This window comes from Malaya genurostris, chromosome 3 (assembly GCF_030247185.1).
Source record: "Malaya genurostris strain Urasoe2022 chromosome 3, Malgen_1.1, whole genome shotgun sequence".
NCBI classification, from domain to species: domain Eukaryota; kingdom Metazoa; phylum Arthropoda; class Insecta; order Diptera; family Culicidae; genus Malaya; species Malaya genurostris.
The window spans coordinates 278,360,666-278,384,043 of record NC_080572.1 but is presented as its reverse complement, the minus strand read 5'-3'; the positions used below and the strand labels follow the sequence as shown (position 1 = coordinate 278,384,043).

The 23,378-nt window shown below is 37.4% G+C and overlaps 1 protein-coding gene across 1 annotated transcript in view; it reads left to right on the top strand.

The window, feature by feature from the left end:
• Positions 1-807, top strand: part of LOC131435419 (PDZ domain-containing protein GIPC3) — a 42,238-nt gene extending 41,431 nt beyond the window's left edge. The window contains exon 5 of the mRNA XM_058603280.1: positions 42-807. Within this exon, the coding sequence (XP_058459263.1) occupies positions 42-194 (153 nt within the window). The 3' untranslated portion in view covers positions 195-807. The remainder of the gene's footprint in view (positions 1-41) is intronic.
• Positions 808-23,378: the final 22,571 nt, after the last annotated feature.

Sequence of the window (23,378 nt, the reverse complement as noted above, 5' to 3'; positions counted from 1 at the left end):
TTTAATCAAATGATATGATACCATTTTTTTGTTTGTTGTAGATCTGGGACCTAGGTAACAATAAAAATAACTCGATGGACTTTGCCGAAGCGATCGATGCTTCCGATCTGGAGGCTTTCGGATTCACCGACGACTTCATAATCGAGCTGTGGGGTGCTATTACCGATGCTCGACAGGGACGTCACAAAAGATAAGTTGTCGCCAACGTGAGTGACTGATGAGACGAAGACACTAAACAAAAAATAGCCTGTGTATATTAAAAAAAAACCGCAACGCATCCAATCCTACATTCGGTATGCGATCAAAAAAAAAATTCCAAACGCGTGAAATAGTGTTTTAAACAAAATTGAGCAATTATAACTTATAGAAACTGTTGACTACTTTCAACATTCCAAGAACAGCTTCGCTGGTGTTTCGTCTTGGGCAATAGCATTTACGTTTGTTATGATAATAAATAAATAAAAACGGTTTTCAACATCGAGCTTGATAAACAAGCTTCTTGCTCGAAGAAAGACTCCTGCTAGCAAGCTTTGTCATCGAGTGCAACTAGAACAAGCCCCGGAAACGGCAAACCGAGCAAAGTAAATAAAATGTGACGCAAGTGATATGAGTAATTTTAACTAATTTAACGTATTCACATTCGGAAGTGTACTTAAAGTGAACGAGGACGGAGATTAAAGTCATTCAGAGAAAGAAAGAGGATAGTATGGTACGGTACTTTTTTTTAGCATAGAGGATTTAGCTTCGTAGACTTTCTATACCTAAATGATTATTGAGATAACACAATAATCATATCATGGAAATAAATAGTTTTTTGTTGTTACTCAAGCCAACATAGAGAAAGTCCCAGGTTGATGGGTTTAGGTTTGCTTGAATGCAAAATCTTAGGTTTTAATTTGACAAAACTCACATGTTAAACATGGCAATGGGCCGAAAGATCCAGAGAAGTGTATTGTTTGTCAATGCACCCTTATCAGTTTGTCATCACATAACAGTAAGTCCAATTCGAAGGCTGTTCGTTTGAAATATATTGCGAAGTAAAATATACTACTGATATACTACATATGGAACAGAAGTAAACGTTGCACTTCGTGATTGACCCGACCTTTTGACGCTGATATGTTAGTACCAGCTATTTAACCCGCTTCCGTCCCTACAAAAAATGTAACACAAAGGTTTTGCCTTTCTCTATAGAAAGGTATTAGAATTGCTGGAAAAACCGACTTTCGAACGGAGCCTCGGAGACCCATAGTGTTATATACCATTCGACTCAGTTCGACGAGATCGGAAAATGTCTGCGTGTGTGTGCGTTTGTGTGTGTGTGCACTTTTCGAAGATATTTGAACGCGCTCAATTTTCTCAGAGATGGCTGAACCGATTTTAACAAACTTGGGCTCGTTTGAAAGCTACTGTTGGGCCATTGATCAAGTTCGAAGATCAAATGGTTGTGACTTTTGGTTCCAGATATATGATTGTATAAGTGGCGTAACCGACAAAACACATTGATTTTTACCGCTCTTATATACATAAGAGTGCCAAAATTTTGGGATCACCTCTATTTTCGTTAAGCTCTAGTGCTCAAAAGTTTAAGCACCTCGAAAAAAGCCTTCATGCAAAATTTGAGCTAAATCGGACATGCGTAAGGGGTGCTGCCCGGTGGTAAAGGTTTGACAATTTTCGATCTTGAAGAAGCACCATAGGGGGGAGTACATGAAATTTCCAAAATCGAAAATTTTTTTAGATGCCGAAACTCTTAAAACTGCATGAAACATAGAAATTTAGTGTCATCTCAAAAAAATTTTTTTTTTTGGAAAAATCAACTCTCTGGGACTGGGACTCTGGGAAAAATTTTCATATATTTTCTAAATCCCAAAAAGTCGACTTTTTCAAAAAAAATTTTTTTCGAGATGACACTAAATCTCTAAAGATATTTGTCTGTAAATCTGCAGATTTCGGGTATAGTGCTGCAGACATTTTTTGTTGTGCAAACTTTTGCAGACTTTTGAAAATCGAGTTTTTCGCAGACTTTCGTCCAAATTTACAGACTTTTGAAATTAGCGCGACCTTTTTTTTTTGCTCGCCAAGTCAGTTTTGCGTGCCATACTTAAAAGAGAAATTACTGCCAGCAAGACATGCTTGCTGACTGCAGATTTTTAATGTGGAACACATTTTTGTTTTCTATATAGGGGTGCAAACTCAAGAAAAATACACGTAGAAATGTGGTCAGGTTTTGAACAATTACAGCTCAGTCAATTTTGTATCAATTATTAATATTATGTCACCATTTGATTGGAAATATTTCTACGTATTGATTTGAATGTTCATAGTCATGTATTTTTAATTGTATATCATTGAAATGTTGATTATTAGCTAGCAGTGTCCTATTTTGTCTGCAAAAAATCTCCGGCATACCGGATTTCCCTGCCATAGTCGACGGTTTTGAAGGAGTAAGCGATAAATCAAAGGGAAATCAGCGCTCTGATTGGTCAATCGATGCAAAAGCGAAGCTGTTGGAAGCACGCGAAGCTATAAATATAAGCAAAATTATAGCTAACGTTTCAGTCCTACACGTAGCTTGCTAGAGATTGGTTGTTGCTAGACAGCAAGACAAAAAGTACCATAAAACGATTTGAAGCTTTAATTGCTATGCTCTGATCTTGTGTTAGGAAAGATGAAATGAAATCCCATGTTGTCGTTTCGCCTGAGAAATTGACAACTACCCCAGGGTAAATTTTGAGTGCATAAGATTAATTTCTTATTCATATAAGATGAACTCGATTGATAATGAGAACAAGTTTATCGCTTCAACCGAAATCACAGAATGGTAGTAATGGTAGAGAAACGCTACAAAAATAACTACTTGCATACAAAACTTGAATACAAGCTTGGCGAAAAGAAGCTTATATATCGATATCTGTATCGCAAGCTTGTATAAACATATAATTTCGTCGGCTGAAAAACAAATACAAATCATGACAAATAGGGTAAGGGCTCCCTATTTCATCTCATTTGTAAGGACGTCGCCTTCAAACCCCGATTTAGCCACTAAAATCACTATAACTATTTCATATTACTGGTTCATTCGCCTTGCTCTACGCTGAGAATTGATTCACATTTCTTGAAAATTTAACTAACATTCATGAAACAGCTAAAAACACTTATAATGTGTTCACTACTCTGCTCCTAATTTCATCTCAATGGATTTTTATCCATCCTATCGTTGGTCCTTTATTCATCCTATAAATTAGCAATGGCGACAGCAATCAAAACAAAATATTCCACTATTACACTCTCAGGTTCGAAATGTCAAAATTCTTCTTGAAAACGGCCTAATGCCAACTATGAGACAATATACGATATTTTTAGGACCAGTTTGAAATCATATCAACGTTTAAAAATTTTTCGGTCGTTTCCGTTACGTTTCGCTTTGAATTTAAAACTTTACTGTAAAATTAATTTGGTGAACTTTAAATGAAAACCAAAATGTAGAGCCAGAGATGCCAATTATACAGATTTATTTGTATTGTATAGATTTTTGCATTCGCATACTGATTTAAATCAAAGTGCAGATTTTATACAGATTTCCTAAATTTATTACAGATTTGTACAGGTTCATAGAAAGCGAGAAGTAAAAAATTAGACTTTTCTCTCTGAGTATCTTTTAGTATTTGATTGCAGTGATTCTTTAAAAGCTTATTAATCAATGGACAAATCACATGTTAAAGAGGAAATTTTTTATGTAGATAATTGATTATGAATACTGACAAACATTTATATTAAAATTTTGAGTCAATTTGTATATTTGTATATATATATATATATATATATATATATATATATATATATATATATATATATATATATATATATATATATATATATATATATATATATATATATATATATATATATATATATATATATATATATATATATATATATATATATATATATATATATATATATATATATATATATATATATATATATATATATATATATATATATATATATATATATATATATATATATATATATATATATATATATATATATATATATATATATATATATATATATATAAAAGGTGATTTTTTTGAGGGATTTTCATGCATTAGTATTTGCTCAGATTTTTTGAGGTTATGATTTTCATGCATTATTATTTGCTCAGTATGCTCTGACATTTCATCATGAATAGACTTACTAACGAGCAACGCTTGCAAATCAGTGAATGGGCCCTAGAAAAGTTGGCAGAAAATCCGCTTTTTTATCGACAAATTTTGTTCAGCGATGAGGCTCATTTCTGGTTGAATGGCTACGTAAATAAGCAAAATTGCCGCATTTGGAGTAAAGAGCAACCAGAAGCCGTTCAAGAACTGCCCATGCATCCCGAAAAATGCACTGTTTGGTGTGGTTTGTACGCTGGTGGAATCATTGGACCGTATTTTTTCAAAGATGCTGTTGGACGCAACGTTACAGTGAATGGCGATCGCTATCGTTCGATGCTAACAAACTTTTTGTTGCCAAAAATGGAAGAACTGAACTTGGTTGACATGTGGTTTCAACAAGATGGCGCTACATGCCACACAGCTCGCGATTCTATGGCCATTTTGAGGGAAAACTTCGGAGAACAATTCATCTCAAGAAATGGACCGGTAAGTTGGCCACCAAGATCATGCGATTTGACGCCTTTAGACTATTTTTTGTGGGGCTACGTCAAGTCTAAAGTCTACAGAAATAAGCCAGTAACTATTCCAGCTTTGGAAGACAACATTTCCGAAGAAATTCGGGCTATTCCGGCCGAAATGCTCGAAAAAGTTGCCCAAAATTGGACTTTCCGAATGGACCACCTAAGACGCAGCCGCGGTCAACATTTAAATGAAATTATCTTCAAAAAGTAAATGTCATGTACCAATCTAACGTTTAAAATAAAGAACCGATGAGATTTTGCAAATTTTATGCGTTTTATTGTTTAAAAAAGTTCTCAAGCTCTTAAAAAATCACCCTGTATATATATTGTTATTGTATATATTAACTCGTTGAATATTCTCGTGGGCGAGACAATGACTTACGGAAATATAAAGAACTATCTGTTAACATCATTTCATTAGTGAATACAGATAGAGCAGATATCGACTTTCTATGCAACGGAATACATATTTTCTATGAAAATATCTGGCATCTCTGTGCACAGCCGATGAAACACACACACTTCACAGCGTTATGTTGACGTATAGCGGATTGAAACCAGTGCTACTAGATTTGCCACAATGGTTATTTCATTAGTATTTAACACGCTCTTTCTGGTAATATTCGAAGCAAAAACAGTTTTATTGAAGTATTAATATCAATAATATAATTAAACTAATGTCACGGATACCAAAAACATACTTCTTGATAATAATTTGAAGAAGAAAAACAATTTATTTTTTGTAACATTATGAGAAAACTTGGCAACTTTGCGAAATCAAATGAGATGAAAACAAAGCGCAATTAAGTGAACTAAGTGAAAAACTTTCATCTCATATTTTTAAAGACTTTTATTGTTTGTCGGGTAGTTTTTGAAGTTTTAAATCGTTAATTAAAGAAGTGGCAAGTGAACATTACTAATTATGAAGTCATCCAGCATTCCAGCTCTCACATTTCCCGAACAAATCATTGGCAACATCCTTTTTCGCGAGCATGTCGCCCTCAGGTGAGTCCGCATCGAATCTCATACATAGAAGTAGGGGAGAGAAATGTCAACTTCGTGCGCGCCAAAATAGCAGGGCTGCGCACCCATGCAATTGACATGATATGCTGAATGTGATGCCGTGCGATGGCGTTGTTGAACTGAAGATTGATTTCGCTCCAAGCTGACAGGGTCTGATGGTAGTGTAATTGTGCGAAAAAGTGATCATGTTTTGAGACGAATCGATTAGTAGATAATCAGAAACATGACGAACTGTAAATCTTGAGACGAAAATGTGTCCTAAATTGAAAAGTAGGTTTATTTTATATGAAAAAAAACGATTAACGAAGAACTTAAAACCATTTCTTTCAATAGGAAAGTGTGACAATAGCTTTTATAATAATTTTAAAACATTTCACAGTTTGGTTCAGGTAGGTTGTAGAATATTATTCATGTTCAAAGTAATGAGGTGAAGGGATGAGATGGAAATAGGAGCTCAGATGAAATAGCGAGCCGTTGCCCTATAGTCTATATTCTGGGTTCGCGTGTTCGGTGTTGGTTCATAATAAAGACTAAGCAGACTCTCGTGCATTTGCGGATTCAAAAGTTTGACGATTAATTGAAAATGTCGATCATTAGAAATTTTGGTTGCCTTGTTCCACATCAATGGCTTGAACAACCCCATTGGGCTGATCCTTGTAGTTTTTTACATTTACAGACTTTTGAAACCCTGTATGCAGATATTTGAAATTTTTACCTGGCATCTCTGTTACAAACTAAAATCCTACAACCACCTCTGAGAATCAAGAAGTATCTGTGTCGAAGAGTATTGTTTCTCGTTAATTTTGTTTTACCTTAGACAACCAAATCACATCCCATACTCCACCTTTCCTTAGCTCCCCACTTCCCTATGACGAAAATACTCTTCAACCAGAATTGCATGAATTATCTCCGTTCGTTAGATGCTCGTTTCGTGGAAAATCAGATCAGTTAGACCTTCGACTCCTCTTTTCAAGTGCATTTGCTAAATCTGTCAACTGAAAATACTCCTTGAACCTGCTCTGAGATAAGAGTATTATCTGTACTCGTAAAGAAGTTTCAAGTCTTGTCAAATTTATTAAACTTCATCTAAGTTACTCCTGTTGCGGAGCCACCCCTTCTTTCCACAGTGGAGTATTTGAAAAGTCTACGAAAGTTTACGAGAGGGGAAGAGGGGTGAAAAGTACCAGATTTTAGTCTACGTGGCTTATGAACGGTCTCTGATGTATTTAGCCTTGGCAACACTAGGTGTTGCTCGGTGGATTTGACGTTTCCATTATAAAGTTTGGCATTTTTAACCATTAACATCTGCAGAACATACTTTCATCTGAGCGCTATTTGTTTTGTTTACAGTGAATTGAAAATTTTATCTTAGCAAAAAAACGGATTTGAATCGTGAATAGTTTCGTGCAATGATTTATTACGATTTATTACTTAGTTCGACTTTTGGCAGTGTAGCAGCATCCTATGCGACTGTAAAAAGCTGATATTGCGAATTCAATCGTGGTCGTAGTTCACTTGTCGATGAATTCAAAAGAGGTCGTCCAAAATCAGTTGTATTGCCAGAAAACATCGATGCTGTGAAAAATCTGCTAATGTGATGTACCGTGAAACGGCGGCAGCATTGGGCATTAGTGTGAAGAGCTTATATGTTTTTTTTTTCATTGTTCCCACATAATTTGACAATCGCTCAAAAAAAGGCTCGTGTCCATTGGTGCAAAGAAATGCTGAAAAAATCAATCGTGGTGCTTCTAATTTGGTGTATAACATCTACACAAGTGACGAAACATGGATATGGGTGTTCCAAGAAGAACCAAATTCAACAAAAGTTGTTCGAAAAAGGTGGGTTGTTTTTGCCTTTCTCTATAGAAAGGTATTAGAATTGCTGGAAAAACCGACTTTCGAACGGAGCCTCGGAGACCCATAGTGTTATATACCATTCGACTCAGTTCGTCGAGATCGGAAAATGTCTGTGTGTGTGTGTGTGTGTGTGTGTGTGTATGTGTGTGTGTGTGTATGTGTGTGTGTATGTGTGTGCACTTTTCGAAGATATTTGAACGCGCTCAATTTTCTCAGAGATGGCTCAACCGATTTTAACAAACTTGGGCTCGTTTGAAAGCTACTATCGGGGCATTGATCAAGTTCGAAGATAAAATGGCTGTGACTTTTGGTTCCGGAGATATGATTGTATAAGTGACGTAACCGACAAAAAGCGTTGTATTTGAACGCGCTCAATTTTCTCAGAGATGGCTGAACCGATTTGAACAAACTTGGACTCGTTTGAAAGCTACTGGCGGGCCATTGATCAAGTTCGAAGATCAAATGGCTGTGACTTTTGGTTCCGGAGATATGATTGTATAAGTGACGTAACCGACAAAAAGCGTTGTATTTGAACGCGCTCAATTTTCTCAGAGATGGCTGATCCGATTTCAACAAACTTGGACTCGTTTGAAAGCTACTGGCGGGCCATTGATCAAGTTCGAAGATCAAATGGCTGTGACTTTTGGTTCCGGAGATATGATTGTATAAGTGACGTAACCGACAAAAATCGTGCTATTTGAACGCGCTCAATTTTCTCAGAGATGGCTGAACCGATTTTAACAAACTTGGGCTCGTTTGAAAGCTACTGTCGGACCATTGATCAAGTTCGAAGATCAAATGGCTGTGACTTTTGGTTCCGGAGATATGATTGTATAAGTGACGTAACCGACAAAAAGCGTTGTATTTGAACGCGCTCAATTTTCTCAGAGATGGCTGATCCGATTTTAACAAACTTGGACTCGTTTGAAAGCTACTGGCGAGCCATTGATCAAGTTCGAAGATCAAATGGCTGTGACTTTTGGTTCCAGAAATATGATTGTATAAGTGACGTAACCGACAAAACACGTTGATTTTTACCGCTCTTGTATATATAAGGGTGCCAAAATTTTGGGATCAACTCTATTTTCGTAAAGTTCTAGTGCTCAAAAGTTCAAGCACCTCGAAAAAAGCCTTCATGCAAAATTTGACCTAAATTGGACATGCTTAAGGGGTGCTGCCCGGTGGTAAAGGTTTGACAATTATCGATCTTGAAAAAGCACCATAGGGGGGAGTACATGAAATTTCCAAAATAAAAAATTTTTTTTGATGCCAAAACTCTTAAAACTGCATAAAACATCGAAATTTAGTGTTATCCCGAAAAAATTTTTTTTTGAAAAAATCAACTTTCTGGGACTTAGAAAAATTTTCATATTTTTTCTAAGTCCCAAAAAGTCGACTTTTTCAAAAAAATTTTTTTTCGAGATGACACTAAATCTCGACGTTTCATGCAATTCTAAGCCTTTTGGCATCAAAAATTTTTTTTCGATTTCGAAAATTTCATGTACTCCCCCCTATGGTGATTTTTCAAGATATATGAAAATTCCACTAAGTGGACTAAGAAGGGTTTTGCCTTTCTCTATAGAAAGGTATTAGAATTGCTGGAAAAACCGACTTTCGAACGGAGCCTCGGAGACCCATAGTGTTATATACCATTCGACTCAGTTCGTCGAGATCGGAAAATGTCTGTGTGTGTGTGTGTGTGTGTATGTGTGTGTGTGTGTATGTGTGTGTGTGTGTATGTGTGTGCACTTTTCGAAGATATTTGAACGCGCTCAATTTTCTCAGAGATGGCTGAACCGATTTGAACAAACTTGGGCTCGTTTGAAAGCTACTGTCGGGCCATTGATCAAGTTCGAAGATCAAATGGCTGTGATTTTTGGTTCAGGAGATATGATTCTATAAGTGACGTAACCGACAAAAAGCGTTGTATTTGAACGCGCTCAATTTTCTCAGAGATGGCTGAACCGATTTGAACAAACTTGGGCTCGTTTGAAAGCTACTGTCGGGCCATTGATCAAGTTCGAAGATCAAATGGCTGTGATTTTTGGTTCCGGAGATATGATTCTATAAGTGACGTAACCGACAAAAAGCGTTGTATTTGAACGCGCTCAATTTTCTCAGAGATGGCTGATCCGATTTCAACAAACTTGGGCTCGTTTGAAAGCTACTGTCGTGCCATTGATCAAGTTCGAAGATCAAATGGTTGTGACTTTTGGTTCCAGAAATATGATTGTATAAGTGACGTAACCGACAAAACACGTTGATTTTTACCGCTCTTGTATATATAAGGGTGCCAAAATTTTGGGATCAACTCTATTTTCGTAAAGTTCTAGTGCTCAAAAGTTCAAGCACCTCGAAAAAAGCCTTCATGCAAAATTTGACCTAAATTGGACATGCTTAAGGGGTGCTGCCCGGTGGTAAAGGTTTGACAATTATCGATCTTGAAAAAGCACCATAGGGGGGAGTACATGAAATTTCCAAAATAAAAAATTTTTTTTGATGCCAAAACTCTTAAAACTGCATAAAACATCGAAATTTAGTGTTATCCCGAAAAAATTTTTTTTTGAAAAAATCAACTTTCTGGGACTTAGAAAAATTTTCATATTTTTTCTAAGTCCCAAAAAGTCGACTTTTTCAAAAAAATTTTTTTTCGAGATGACACTAAATCTCGACGTTTCATGCAATTCTAAGCCTTTTGGCATCAAAAATTTTTTTTCGATTTCGAAAATTTCATGTACTCCCCCCTATGGTGATTTTTCAAGATATATGAAAATTCCACTAAGTGGACTAAGAAGGGTTTTGCCTTTCTCTATAGAAAGGTATTAGAATTGCTGGAAAAACCGACTTTCGAACGGAGCCTCGGAGACCCATAGTGTTATATACCATTCGACTCAGCTCGACGAGATCGGAAAATGTCTGTGTGTGTGTGTGTGTGTGTGTGTGTGTGTATGTGTGTATGTGTGTGTGTATGTGTGTGCACTTTTCGAAGATATTTGAACGCGCTCAATTTTCTCAGAGATGGCTCAACCGATTTTAACAAACTTGGGCTCGTTTGAAAGCTACTATCGGGGCATTGATCAAGTTCGAAGATAAAATGGCTGTGACTTTTGGTTCCGGAGATATGATTGTATAAGTGACGTAACCGACAAAAAGCGTTGTATTTGAACGCGCTCAATTTTCTCAGAGATGGCTGAACCGATTTGAACAAACTTGGACTCGTTTGAAAGCTACTGGCGGGCCATTGATCAAGTTCGAAGATCAAATGGCTGTGACTTCTGGTTCCGGAGATATGATTGTATAAGTGACGTAACCGACAAAAAGCGTTGTATTTGAACGCGCTCAATTTTCTCAGAGATGGCTGATCCGATTTTAACAAACTTGGACTCGTTTGAAAGCTACTGGCGGGCCATTGATCAAGTTCGAAGATCAAATGGCTGTGACTTTTGGTTCCGGAGATATGATTGTATAAGTGACGTAACCGACAAAAATCGTGCTATTTGAACGCGCTCAATTTTCTCAGAGATGGCTGAACCGATTTTAACAAACTTGGGCTCGTTTGAAAGCTACTGTCGGACCATTGATCAAGTTCGAAGATCAAATGGCTGTGACTTTTGGTTCCGGAGATATGATTGTATAAGTGACGTAACCGACAAAAAGCGTTGTATTTGAACGCGCTCAATTTTCTCAGAGATGGCTGATCCGATTTTAACAAACTTGGACTCGTTTGAAAGCTACTGGCGAGCCATTGATCAAGTTCGAAGATCAAATGGCTGTGACTTTTGGTTCCAGAAATATGATTGTATAAGTGACGTAACCGACAAAACACGTTGATTTTTACCGCTCTTGTATATATAAGGGTGCCAAAATTTTGGGATCAACTCTATTTTCGTAAAGTTCTAGTGCTCAAAAGTTCAAGCACCTCGAAAAAAGCCTTCATGCAAAATTTGACCTAAATTGGACATGCTTAAGGGGTGCTGCCCGGTGGTAAAGGTTTGACAATTATCGATCTTGAAAAAGCACCATAGGGGGGAGTACATGAAATTTCCAAAATAAAAAATTTTTTTTGATGCCAAAACTCTTAAAACTGCATAAAACATCGAAATTTAGTGTTATCCCGAAAAAATTTTTTTTTGAAAAAATCAACTTTCTGGGACTTAGAAAAATTTTCATATTTTTTCTAAGTCCCAAAAAGTCGACTTTTTCAAAAAAATTTTTTTTCGAGATGACACTAAATCTCGACGTTTCATGCAATTCTAAGCCTTTTGGCATCAAAAATTTTTTTTCGATTTCGAAAATTTCATGTACTCCCCCCTATGGTGATTTTTCAAGATATATGAAAATTTCACTAAGTGGACTAAGAAGGCTTTTTGCCTTTCTCTATAGAAAGGTATTAGAATTGCTGGAAAAACCGACTTTCGAACGGAGCCTCGGAGACCCATAGTGTTATATACCATTCGACTCAGTTCGTCGAGATCGGAAAATGTCTGTGTGTGTGTGTGTATGTGTGTGTGTGTGTATGTGTGTGTGTGTATGTGTGTGCACTTTTCGAAGATATTTGAACGCGCTCAATTTTCTCAGAGATGGCTGAACCGATTTGAACAAACTTGGGCTCGTTTGAAAGCTACTGTCGGGCCATTGATCAAGTTCGAAGATCAAATGGCTGTGATTTTTGGTTCAGGAGATATGATTCTATAAGTGACGTAACCGACAAAAAGCGTTGTATTTGAACGCGCTCAATTTTCTCAGAGATGGCTGAACCGATTTGAACAAACTTGGGCTCGTTTGAAAGCTACTGTCGGGCCATTGATCAAGTTCGAAGATCAAATGGCTGTGATTTTTGGTTCCGGAGATATGATTCTATAAGTGACGTAACCGACAAAAAGCGTTGTATTTGAACGCGCTCAATTTTCTCAGAGATGGCTGATCCGATTTCAACAAACTTGGGCTCGTTTGAAAGCTACTGTCGTGCCATTGATCAAGTTCGAAGATCAAATGGTTGTGACTTTTGGTTCCAGAAATATGATTGTATAAGTGACGTAACCGACAAAACACGTTGATTTTTACCGCTCTTGTATATATAAGGGTGCCAAAATTTTGGGATCAACTCTATTTTCGTAAAGTTCTAGTGCTCAAAAGTTCAAGCACCTCGAAAAAAGCCTTCATGCAAAATTTGACCTAAATTGGACATGCTTAAGGGGTGCTGCCCGGTGGTAAAGGTTTGACAATTATCGATCTTGAAAAAGCACCATAGGGGGGAGTACATGAAATTTCCAAAATAAAAAATTTTTTTTGATGCCAAAACTCTTAAAACTGCATAAAACATCGAAATTTAGTGTTATCCCGAAAAAATTTTTTTTTGAAAAAATCAACTTTCTGGGACTTAGAAAAATTTTCATATTTTTTCTAAGTCCCAAAAAGTCGACTTTTTCAAAAAAATTTTTTTTCGAGATGACACTAAATCTCGACGTTTCATGCAATTCTAAGCCTTTTGGCATCAAAAATTTTTTTTCGATTTCGAAAATTTCATGTACTCCCCCCTATGGTGATTTTTCAAGATATATGAAAATTTCACTAAGTGGACTAAGAAGGCTTTTTGCCTTTCTCTATAGAAAGGTATTAGAATTGCTGGAAAAACCGACTTTCGAACGGAGCCTCGGAGACCCATAGTGTTATATACCATTCGACTCAGTTCGTCGAGATCGGAAAATGTCTGTGTGTGTGTGTGTGTGTATGTGTGTGTGTGTATGTGTGTGTGTGTGTATGTGTGTGTGTGTGTATGTGTGTGCACTTTTCGAAGATATTTGAACGCGCTCAATTTTCTCAGAGATGGCTGAACCGATTTGAACAAACTTGGGCTCGTTTGAAAGCTACTGTCGGGCCATTGATCAAGTTCGAAGATCAAATGGCTGTGATTTTTGGTTCAGGAGATATGATTCTATAAGTGACGTAACCGACAAAAAGCGTTGTATTTGAACGCGCTCAATTTTCTCAGAGATGGCTGAACCGATTTGAACAAACTTGGACTCGTTTGAAAGCTACTGGCGGGCCATTGATCAAGTTCGAAGATCAAATGGCTGTGACTTTTGGTTCCGGAGATATGATTGTATAAGTGACGTAACCGACAAAAAGCGTTGTATTTGAACGCGCTCAATTTTCTCAGAGATGGCTGATCCGATTTTAACAAACTTGGACTCGTTTGAAAGCTACTGGCGGGCCATTGATCAAGTTCGAAGATCAAATGGCTGTGACTTTTGGTTCCGGAGATATGATTGTATAAGTGACGTAACCGACAAAAATCGTGCTATTTGAACGCGCTCAATTTTCTCAGAGATGGCTGAACCGATTTTAACAAACTTGGGCTCGTTTGAAAGCTACTGTCGGACCATTGATCAAGTTCGAAGATCAAATGGCTGTGACTTTTGGTTCCGGAGATATGATTGTATAAGTGACGTAACCGACAAAAAGCGTTGTATTTGAACGCGCTCAATTTTCTCAGAGATGGCTGATCCGATTTTAACAAACTTGGACTCGTTTGAAAGCTACTGGCGAGCCATTGATCAAGTTCGAAGATCAAATGGCTGTGACTTTTGGTTCCAGAAATATGATTGTATAAGTGACGTAACCGACAAAACACGTTGATTTTTACCGCTCTTGTATATATAAGGGTGCCAAAATTTTGGGATCAACTCTATTTTCGTAAAGTTCTAGTGCTCAAAAGTTCAAGCACCTCGAAAAAAGCCTTCATGCAAAATTTGACCTAAATTGGACATGCTTAAGGGGTGCTGCCCGGTGGTAAAGGTTTGACAATTATCGATCTTGAAAAAGCACCATAGGGGGGAGTACATGAAATTTCCAAAATAAAAAATTTTTTTTGATGCCAAAACTCTTAAAACTGCATAAAACATCGAAATTTAGTGTTATCCCGAAAAAATTTTTTTTTGAAAAAATCAACTTTCTGGGACTTAGAAAAATTTTCATATTTTTTCTAAGTCCCAAAAAGTCGACTTTTTCAAAAAAATTTTTTTTCGAGATGACACTAAATCTCGACGTTTCATGCAATTCTAAGCCTTTTGGCATCAAAAATTTTTTTTCGATTTCGAAAATTTCATGTACTCCCCCCTATGGTGATTTTTCAAGATATATGAAAATTCCACTAAGTGGACTAAGAAGGGTTTTGCCTTTCTCTATAGAAAGGTATTAGAATTGCTGGAAAAACCGACTTTCGAACGGAGCCTCGGAGACCCATAGTGTTATATACCATTCGACTCAGCTCGACGAGATCGGAAAATGTCTGTGTGTGTGTGTGTGTGTGTGTGTGTGTGTGTATGTGTGTATGTGTGTGTGTATGTGTGTGCACTTTTCGAAGATATTTGAACGCGCTCAATTTTCTCAGAGATGGCTCAACCGATTTTAACAAACTTGGGCTCGTTTGAAAGCTACTATCGGGGCATTGATCAAGTTCGAAGATAAAATGGCTGTGACTTTTGGTTCCGGAGATATGATTGTATAAGTGACGTAACCGACAAAAAGCGTTGTATTTGAACGCGCTCAATTTTCTCAGAGATGGCTGAACCGATTTGAACAAACTTGGACTCGTTTGAAAGCTACTGGCGGGCCATTGATCAAGTTCGAAGATCAAATGGCTGTGACTTTTGGTTCCGGAGATATGATTGTATAAGTGACGTAACCGACAAAAAGCGTTGTATTTGAACGCGCTCAATTTTCTCAGAGATGGCTGATCCGATTTTAACAAACTTGGACTCGTTTGAAAGCTACTGGCGGGCCATTGATCAAGTTCGAAGATCAAATGGCTGTGACTTTTGGTTCCGGAGATATGATTGTATAAGTGACGTAACCGACAAAAATCGTGCTATTTGAACGCGCTCAATTTTCTCAGAGATGGCTGAACCGATTTTAACAAACTTGGGCTCGTTTGAAAGCTACTGTCGGACCATTGATCAAGTTCGAAGATCAAATGGCTGTGACTTTTGGTTCCGGAGATATGATTGTATAAGTGACGTAACCGACAAAAAGCGTTGTATTTGAACGCGCTCAATTTTCTCAGAGATGGCTGATCCGATTTTAACAAACTTGGACTCGTTTGAAAGCTACTGGCGAGCCATTGATCAAGTTCGAAGATCAAATGGCTGTGACTTTTGGTTCCAGAAATATGATTGTATAAGTGACGTAACCGACAAAACACGTTGATTTTTACCGCTCTTGTATATATAAGGGTGCCAAAATTTTGGGATCAACTCTATTTTCGTAAAGTTCTAGTGCTCAAAAGTTCAAGCACCTCGAAAAAAGCCTTCATGCAAAATTTGACCTAAATTGGACATGCTTAAGGGGTGCTGCCCGGTGGTAAAGGTTTGACAATTATCGATCTTGAAAAAGCACCATAGGGGGGAGTACATGAAATTTCCAAAATAAAAAATTTTTTTTGATGCCAAAACTCTTAAAACTGCATAAAACATCGAAATTTAGTGTTATCCCGAAAAAATTTTTTTTTGAAAAAATCAACTTTCTGGGACTTAGAAAAATTTTCATATTTTTTCTAAGTCCCAAAAAGTCGACTTTTTCAAAAAAATTTTTTTTCGAGATGACACTAAATCTCGACGTTTCATGCAATTCTAAGCCTTTTGGCATCAAAAATTTTTTTTCGATTTCGAAAATTTCATGTACTCCCCCCTATGGTGATTTTTCAAGATATATGAAAATTCCACTAAGTGGACTAAGAAGGGTTTTGCCTTTCTCTATAGAAAGGTATTAGAATTGCTGGAAAAACCGACTTTCGAACGGAGCCTCGGAGACCCATAGTGTTATATACCATTCGACTCAGCTCGACGAGATCGGAAAATGTCTGTGTGTGTGTGTGTGTGTGTGTGTGTGTGTGTGTGTGTGTGTGTATGTGTGTATGTGTGTGTGTATGTGTGTGCACTTTTCGAAGATATTTGAACGCGCTCAATTTTCTCAGAGATGGCTCAACCGATTTTAACAAACTTGGGCTCGTTTGAAAGCTACTATCGGGGCATTGATCAAGTTCGAAGATAAAATGGCTGTGACTTTTGGTTCCGGAGATATGATTGTATAAGTGACGTAACCGACAAAAAGCGTTGTATTTGAACGCGCTCAATTTTCTCAGAGATGGCTGAACCGATTTGAACAAACTTGGACTCGTTTGAAAGCTACTGGCGGGCCATTGATCAAGTTCGAAGATCAAATGGCTGTGACTTTTGGTTCCGGAGATATGATTGTATAAGTGACGTAACCGACAAAAAGCGTTGTATTTGAACGCGCTCAATTTTCTCAGAGATGGCTGATCCGATTTTAACAAACTTGGACTCGTTTGAAAGCTACTGGCGGGCCATTGATCAAGTTCGAAGATCAAATGGCTGTGACTTTTGGTTCCGGAGATATGATTGTATAAGTGACGTAACCGACAAAAATCGTGCTATTTGAACGCGCTCAATTTTCTCAGAGATGGCTGAACCGATTTTAACAAACTTGGGCTCGTTTGAAAGCTACTGTCGGACCATTGATCAAGTTCGAAGATCAAATGGCTGTGACTTTTGGTTCCGGAGATATGATTGTATAAGTGACGTAACCGACAAAAAGCGTTGTATTTGAACGCGCTCAATTTTCTCAGAGATGGCTGATCCGATTTTAACAAACTTGGACTCGTTTGAAAGCTACTGGCGAGCCATTGATCAAGTTCGAAGATCAAATGGCTGTGACTTTTGGTTCCAGAAATATGATTGTATAAGTGACGTAACCGACAAAACACGTTGATTTTTACCGCTCTTGTATATATAAGGGTGCCAAAATTTTGGGATCAACTCTATTTTCGTAAAGTTCTAGTGCTCAAAAGTTCAAGCACCTCGAAAAAAGCCTTCATGCAAAATTTGACCTAAATTGGACATGCTTAAGGGGTGCTGCCCGGTGGTAAAGGTTTGACAATTATCGATCTTGAAAAAGCACCATAGGGGGGAGTACATGAAATTTCCAAAATAAAAAATTTTTTTTGATGCCAAAACTCTTAAAACTGCATAAAACATCGAAATTTAGTGTTATCCCGAAAAAATTTTTTTTTGAAAAAATCAACTTTCTGGGACTTTTTTTCTAAGTCCCAAAAAGTCGACTTTTTCAAAAAAATTTTTTTTCGAGATGACACTAAATCTCGACGTTTCATGCAATTCTAAGCCTTTTGGCATCAAAAATTTTTTTTCGATTTCGAAAATTTCATGTACTCCCCCCTATGGTGATTTTTCAAGATATATGAAAATTTCACTAAGTGGACTAAGAAGGCTTTTTGCCTTTCTCTATAGAAAGGTATTAGAATTGCTGGAAAAACCGACTTTCGAACGGAGCCTCGGAGACCCATAGTGTTATATACCATTCGACTCAGTTCGTCGAGATCGGAAAATGTCTGTGTGTGTGTGTATGTGTGTGTGTGTGTATGTGTGTGCACTTTTCGAAGATATTTGAACGCGCTCAATTTTCTCAGAGATGGCTGAACCGATTTGAACAAACTTGGGCTCGTTTGAAAGCTACTGTCGGGCCATTGATCAAGTTCGAAGATCAAATGGCTGTGATTTTTGGTTCAGGAGATATGATTCTATAAGTGACGTAACCGACAAAAAGCGTTGTATTTGAACGCGCTCAATTTTCTCAGAGATGGCTGAACCGATTTGAACAAACTTGGGCTCGTTTGAAAGCTACTGTCGGGCCATTGATCAAGTTCGAAGATCAAATGGCTGTGATTTTTGGTTCCGGAGATATGATTCTATAAGTGACGTAACCGACAAAAAGCGTTGTATTTGAACGCGCTCAATTTTCTCAGAGATGGCTGATCCGATTTCAACAAACTTGGGCTCGTTTGAAAGCTACTGTCGTGCCATTGATCAAGTTCGAAGATCAAATGGTTGTGACTTTTGGTTCCAGAAATATGATTGTATAAGTGACGTAACCGACAAAACACGTTGATTTTTACCGCTCTTGTATATATAAGGGTGCCAAAATTTTGGGATCAACTCTATTTTCGTAAAGTTCTAGTGCTCAAAAGTTTAAGCACCTCGAAAAAAGCCTTCATGCAAAATTTGACCTAAATCGGACATGCTTAAGGGGTGCTGCCCGGTGGTAAAGGTTTGACAATTATCGATCTTGAAAAAGCACCATAGGGGGGAGTACATGAAATTTCCAAAATAAAAAATTTTTTTTGATGCCAAAACTCTTAAAACTGCATAAAACATCGAAATTTAGTGTTATCCCGAAAAAATTTTTTTTTGAAAAAATCAACTTTCTGGGACTTAGAAAAATTTTCATATTTTTTCTAAGTCCCAAAAAGTCGACTTTTTCAAAAAAATTTTTTTTCGAGATAACACTAAATCTCGACGTTTCATGCAATTCTAAGCCTTTTGGCATCAAAAATTTTTTTTCGATTTCGAAAATTTCATGTACTCCCTCCTATGGTGATTTTTCAAGATATATGAAAATTCCACTAAGTGGACTAAGAAGGGTTTTTGCCTTTCTCTATAGAAAGGTATTAGAATTGCTGGAAAAACCGACTTTCGAACGGAGCCTCGGAGACCCATAGTGTTATATACCATTCGACTCAGTTCGTCGAGATCGGAAAATGTCTGTGTGTGTGTGTGTGTGTGTGTATGTGTGTGTGTGTGTATGTGTGTGTGTATGTGAGTGCACTTTTCGAAGATATTTGAACGCGCTCAATTTTCTCAGAGATGGCTCAACCGATTTTAACAAACTTGGGCTCGTTTGAAAGCTACTATCGGGGCATTGATCAAGTTCGAAGATAAAATGGCTGTGACTTTTGGTTCCGGAGATATGATTGTATAAGTGACGTAACCGACAAAAAGCGTTGTATTTGAACGCGCTCAATTTTCTCAGAGATGGCTGAACCGATTTGAACAAACTTGGACTCGTTTGAAAGCTACTGGCGGGCCATTGATCAAGTTCGAAGATCAAATGGCTGTGACTTTTGGTTCCGGAGATATGATTGTATAAGTGACGTAACCGACAAAAAGCGTTGTATTTGAACGCGCTCAATTTTCTCAGAGATGGCTGATCCGATTTTAACAAACTTGGACTCGTTTGAAAGCTACTGGCGGGCCATTGATCAAGTTCGAAGATCAAATGGCTGTGACTTTTGGTTCCGGAGATATGATTGTATAAGTGACGTAACCGACAAAAATCGTGCTATTTGAACGCGCTCAATTTTCTCAGAGATGGCTGAACCGATTTTAACAAACTTGGGCTCGTTTGAAAGCTACTGTCGGACCATTGATCAAGTTCGAAGATCAAATGGCTGTGACTTTTGGTTCCGGAGATATGATTGTATAAGTGACGTAACCGACAAAAAGCGTTGTATTTGAACGCGCTCAATTTTCTCAGAGATGGCTGATCCGATTTTAACAAACTTGGACTCGTTTGAAAGCTACTGGCGAGCCATTGATCAAGTTCGAAGATCAAATGGCTGTGACTTTTGGTTCCAGAAATATGATTGTATAAGTGACGTAACCGACAAAACACGTTGATTTTTACCGCTCTTGTATATATAAGGGTGCCAAAATTTTGGGATCAACTCTATTTTCGTAAAGTTCTAGTGCTCAAAAGTTCAAGCACCTCGAAAAAAGCCTTCATGCAAAATTTGACCTAAATTGGACATGCTTAAGGGGTGCTGCCCGGTGGTAAAGGTTTGACAATTATCGATCTTGAAAAAGCACCATAGGGGGGAGTACATGAAATTTCCAAAATAAAAAATTTTTTTTGATGCCAAAACTCTTAAAACTGCATAAAACATCGAAATTTAGTGTTATCCCGAAAAAATTTTTTTTTGAAAAAATCAACTTTCTGGGACTTAGAAAAATTTTCATATTTTTTCTAAGTCCCAAAAAGTCGACTTTTTCAAAAAAATTTTTTTTCGAGATGACACTAAATCTCGACGTTTCATGCAATTCTAAGCCTTTTGGCATCAAAAATTTTTTTTCGATTTCGAAAATTTCATGTACTCCCCCCTATGGTGATTTTTCAAGATATATGAAAATTCCACTAAATGGACTAAGAAGGGTTTTGCCTTTCTCTATAGAAAGGTATTAGAATTGCTGGAAAAACCGACTTTCGAACGGAGCCTCGGAGACCCATAGTGTTATATACCATTCGACTCAGCTCGACGAGATCGGAAAATGTCTGTGTGTGTGTGTGTGTGTGTGTGTGTGTGTGTGTGTGTGTGTGTGTATGTGTGTGTGTGTGTATGTGTGTGCACTTTTCGAAGATATTTGAACGCGCTCAATTTTCTCAGAGATGGCTGAACCGATTTGAACAAACTTGGGCTCGTTTGAAAGCTACTGTCGGGCCATTGATCAAGTTCGAAGATCAAATGGCTGTGATTTTTGGTTCAGGAGATATGATTCTATAAGTGACGTAACCGACAAAAAGCGTTGTATTTGAACGCGCTCAATTTTCTCAGAGATGGCTGAACCGATTTGAACAAACTTGGGCTCGTTTGAAAGCTACTGTCGGGCCATTGATCAAGTTCGAAGATCAAATGGCTGTGATTTTTGGTTCCGGAGATATGATTCTATAAGTGACGTAACCGACAAAAAGCGTTGTATTTGAACGCGCTCAATTTTCTCAGAGATGGCTGATCCGATTTCAACAAACTTGGGCTCGTTTGAAAGCTACTGTCGTGCCATTGATCAAGTTCGAAGATCAAATGGTTGTGACTTTTGGTTCCAGAAATATGATTGTATAAGTGACGTAACCGACAAAACACGTTGATTTTTACCGCTCTTGTATATATAAGGGTGCCAAAATTTTGGGATCAACTCTATTTTCGTAAAGTTCTAGTGCTCAAAAGTTCAAGCACCTCGAAAAAAGCCTTCATGCAAAATTTGACCTAAATTGGACATGCTTAAGGGGTGCTGCCCGGTGGTAAAGGTTTGACAATTATCGATCTTGAAAAAGCACCATAGGGGGGAGTACATGAAATTTCCAAAATAAAAAATTTTTTTTGATGCCAAAACTCTTAAAACTGCATAAAACATCGAAATTTAGTGTTATCCCGAAAAAATTTTTTTTTGAAAAAATCAACTTTCTGGGACTTAGAAAAATTTTCATATTTTTTCTAAGTCCCAAAAAGTCGACTTTTTCAAAAAAATTTTTTTTCGAGATGACACTAAATCTCGACGTTTCATGCAATTCTAAGCCTTTTGGCATCAAAAATTTTTTTTCGATTTCGAAAATTTCATGTACTCCCCCCTATGGTGATTTTTCAAGATATATGAAAATTCCACTAAATGGACTAAGAAGGGTTTTGCCTTTCTCTATAGAAAGGTATTAGAATTGCTGGAAAAACCGACTTTCGAACGGAGCCTCGGAGACCCATAGTGTTATATACCATTCGACTCAGCTCGACGAGATCGGAAAATGTCTGTGTGTGTGTGTGTGTGTGTGTGTGTGTGTATGTGTGTATGTGTGTGTGTATGTGTGTGCACTTTTCGAAGATATTTGAACGCGCTCAATTTTCTCAGAGATGGCTCAACCGATTTTAACAAACTTGGGCTCGTTTGAAAGCTACTATCGGGGCATTGATCAAGTTCGAAGATAAAATGGCTGTGACTTTTGGTTCCGGAGATATGATTGTATAAGTGACGTAACCGACAAAAAGCGTTGTATTTGAACGCGCTCAATTTTCTCAGAGATGGCTGAACCGATTTGAACAAACTTGGACTCGTTTGAAAGCTACTGGCGGGCCATTGATCAAGTTCGAAGATCAAATGGCTGTGACTTCTGGTTCCGGAGATATGATTGTATAAGTGACGTAACCGACAAAAAGCGTTGTATTTGAACGCGCTCAATTTTCTCAGAGATGGCTGATCCGATTTTAACAAACTTGGACTCGTTTGAAAGCTACTGGCGGGCCATTGATCAAGTTCGAAGATCAAATGGCTGTGACTTTTGGTTCCGGAGATATGATTGTATAAGTGACGTAACCGACAAAAATCGTGCTATTTGAACGCGCTCAATTTTCTCAGAGATGGCTGAACCGATTTTAACAAACTTGGGCTCGTTTGAAAGCTACTGTCGGACCATTGATCAAGTTCGAAGATCAAATGGCTGTGACTTTTGGTTCCGGAGATATGATTGTATAAGTGACGTAACCGACAAAAAGCGTTGTATTTGAACGCGCTCAATTTTCTCAGAGATGGCTGATCCGATTTTAACAAACTTGGACTCGTTTGAAAGCTACTGGCGAGCCATTGATCAAGTTCGAAGATCAAATGGCTGTGACTTTTGGTTCCAGAAATATGATTGTATAAGTGACGTAACCGACAAAACACGTTGATTTTTACCGCTCTTGTATATATAAGGGTGCCAAAATTTTGGGATCAACTCTATTTTCGTAAAGTTCTAGTGCTCAAAAGTTCAAGCACCTCGAAAAAAGCCTTCATGCAAAATTTGACCTAAATTGGACATGCTTAAGGGGTGCTGCCCGGTGGTAAAGGTTTGACAATTATCGATCTTGAAAAAGCACCATAGGGGGGAGTACATGAAATTTCCAAAATAAAAAATTTTTTTTGATGCCAAAACTCTTAAAACTGCATAAAACATCGAAATTTAGTGTTATCCCGAAAAAATTTTTTTTTGAAAAAATCAACTTTCTGGGACTTAGAAAAATTTTCATATTTTTTCTAAGTCCCAAAAAGTCGACTTTTTCAAAAAAATTTTTTTTCGAGATGACACTAAATCTCGACGTTTCATGCAATTCTAAGCCTTTTGGCATCAAAAATTT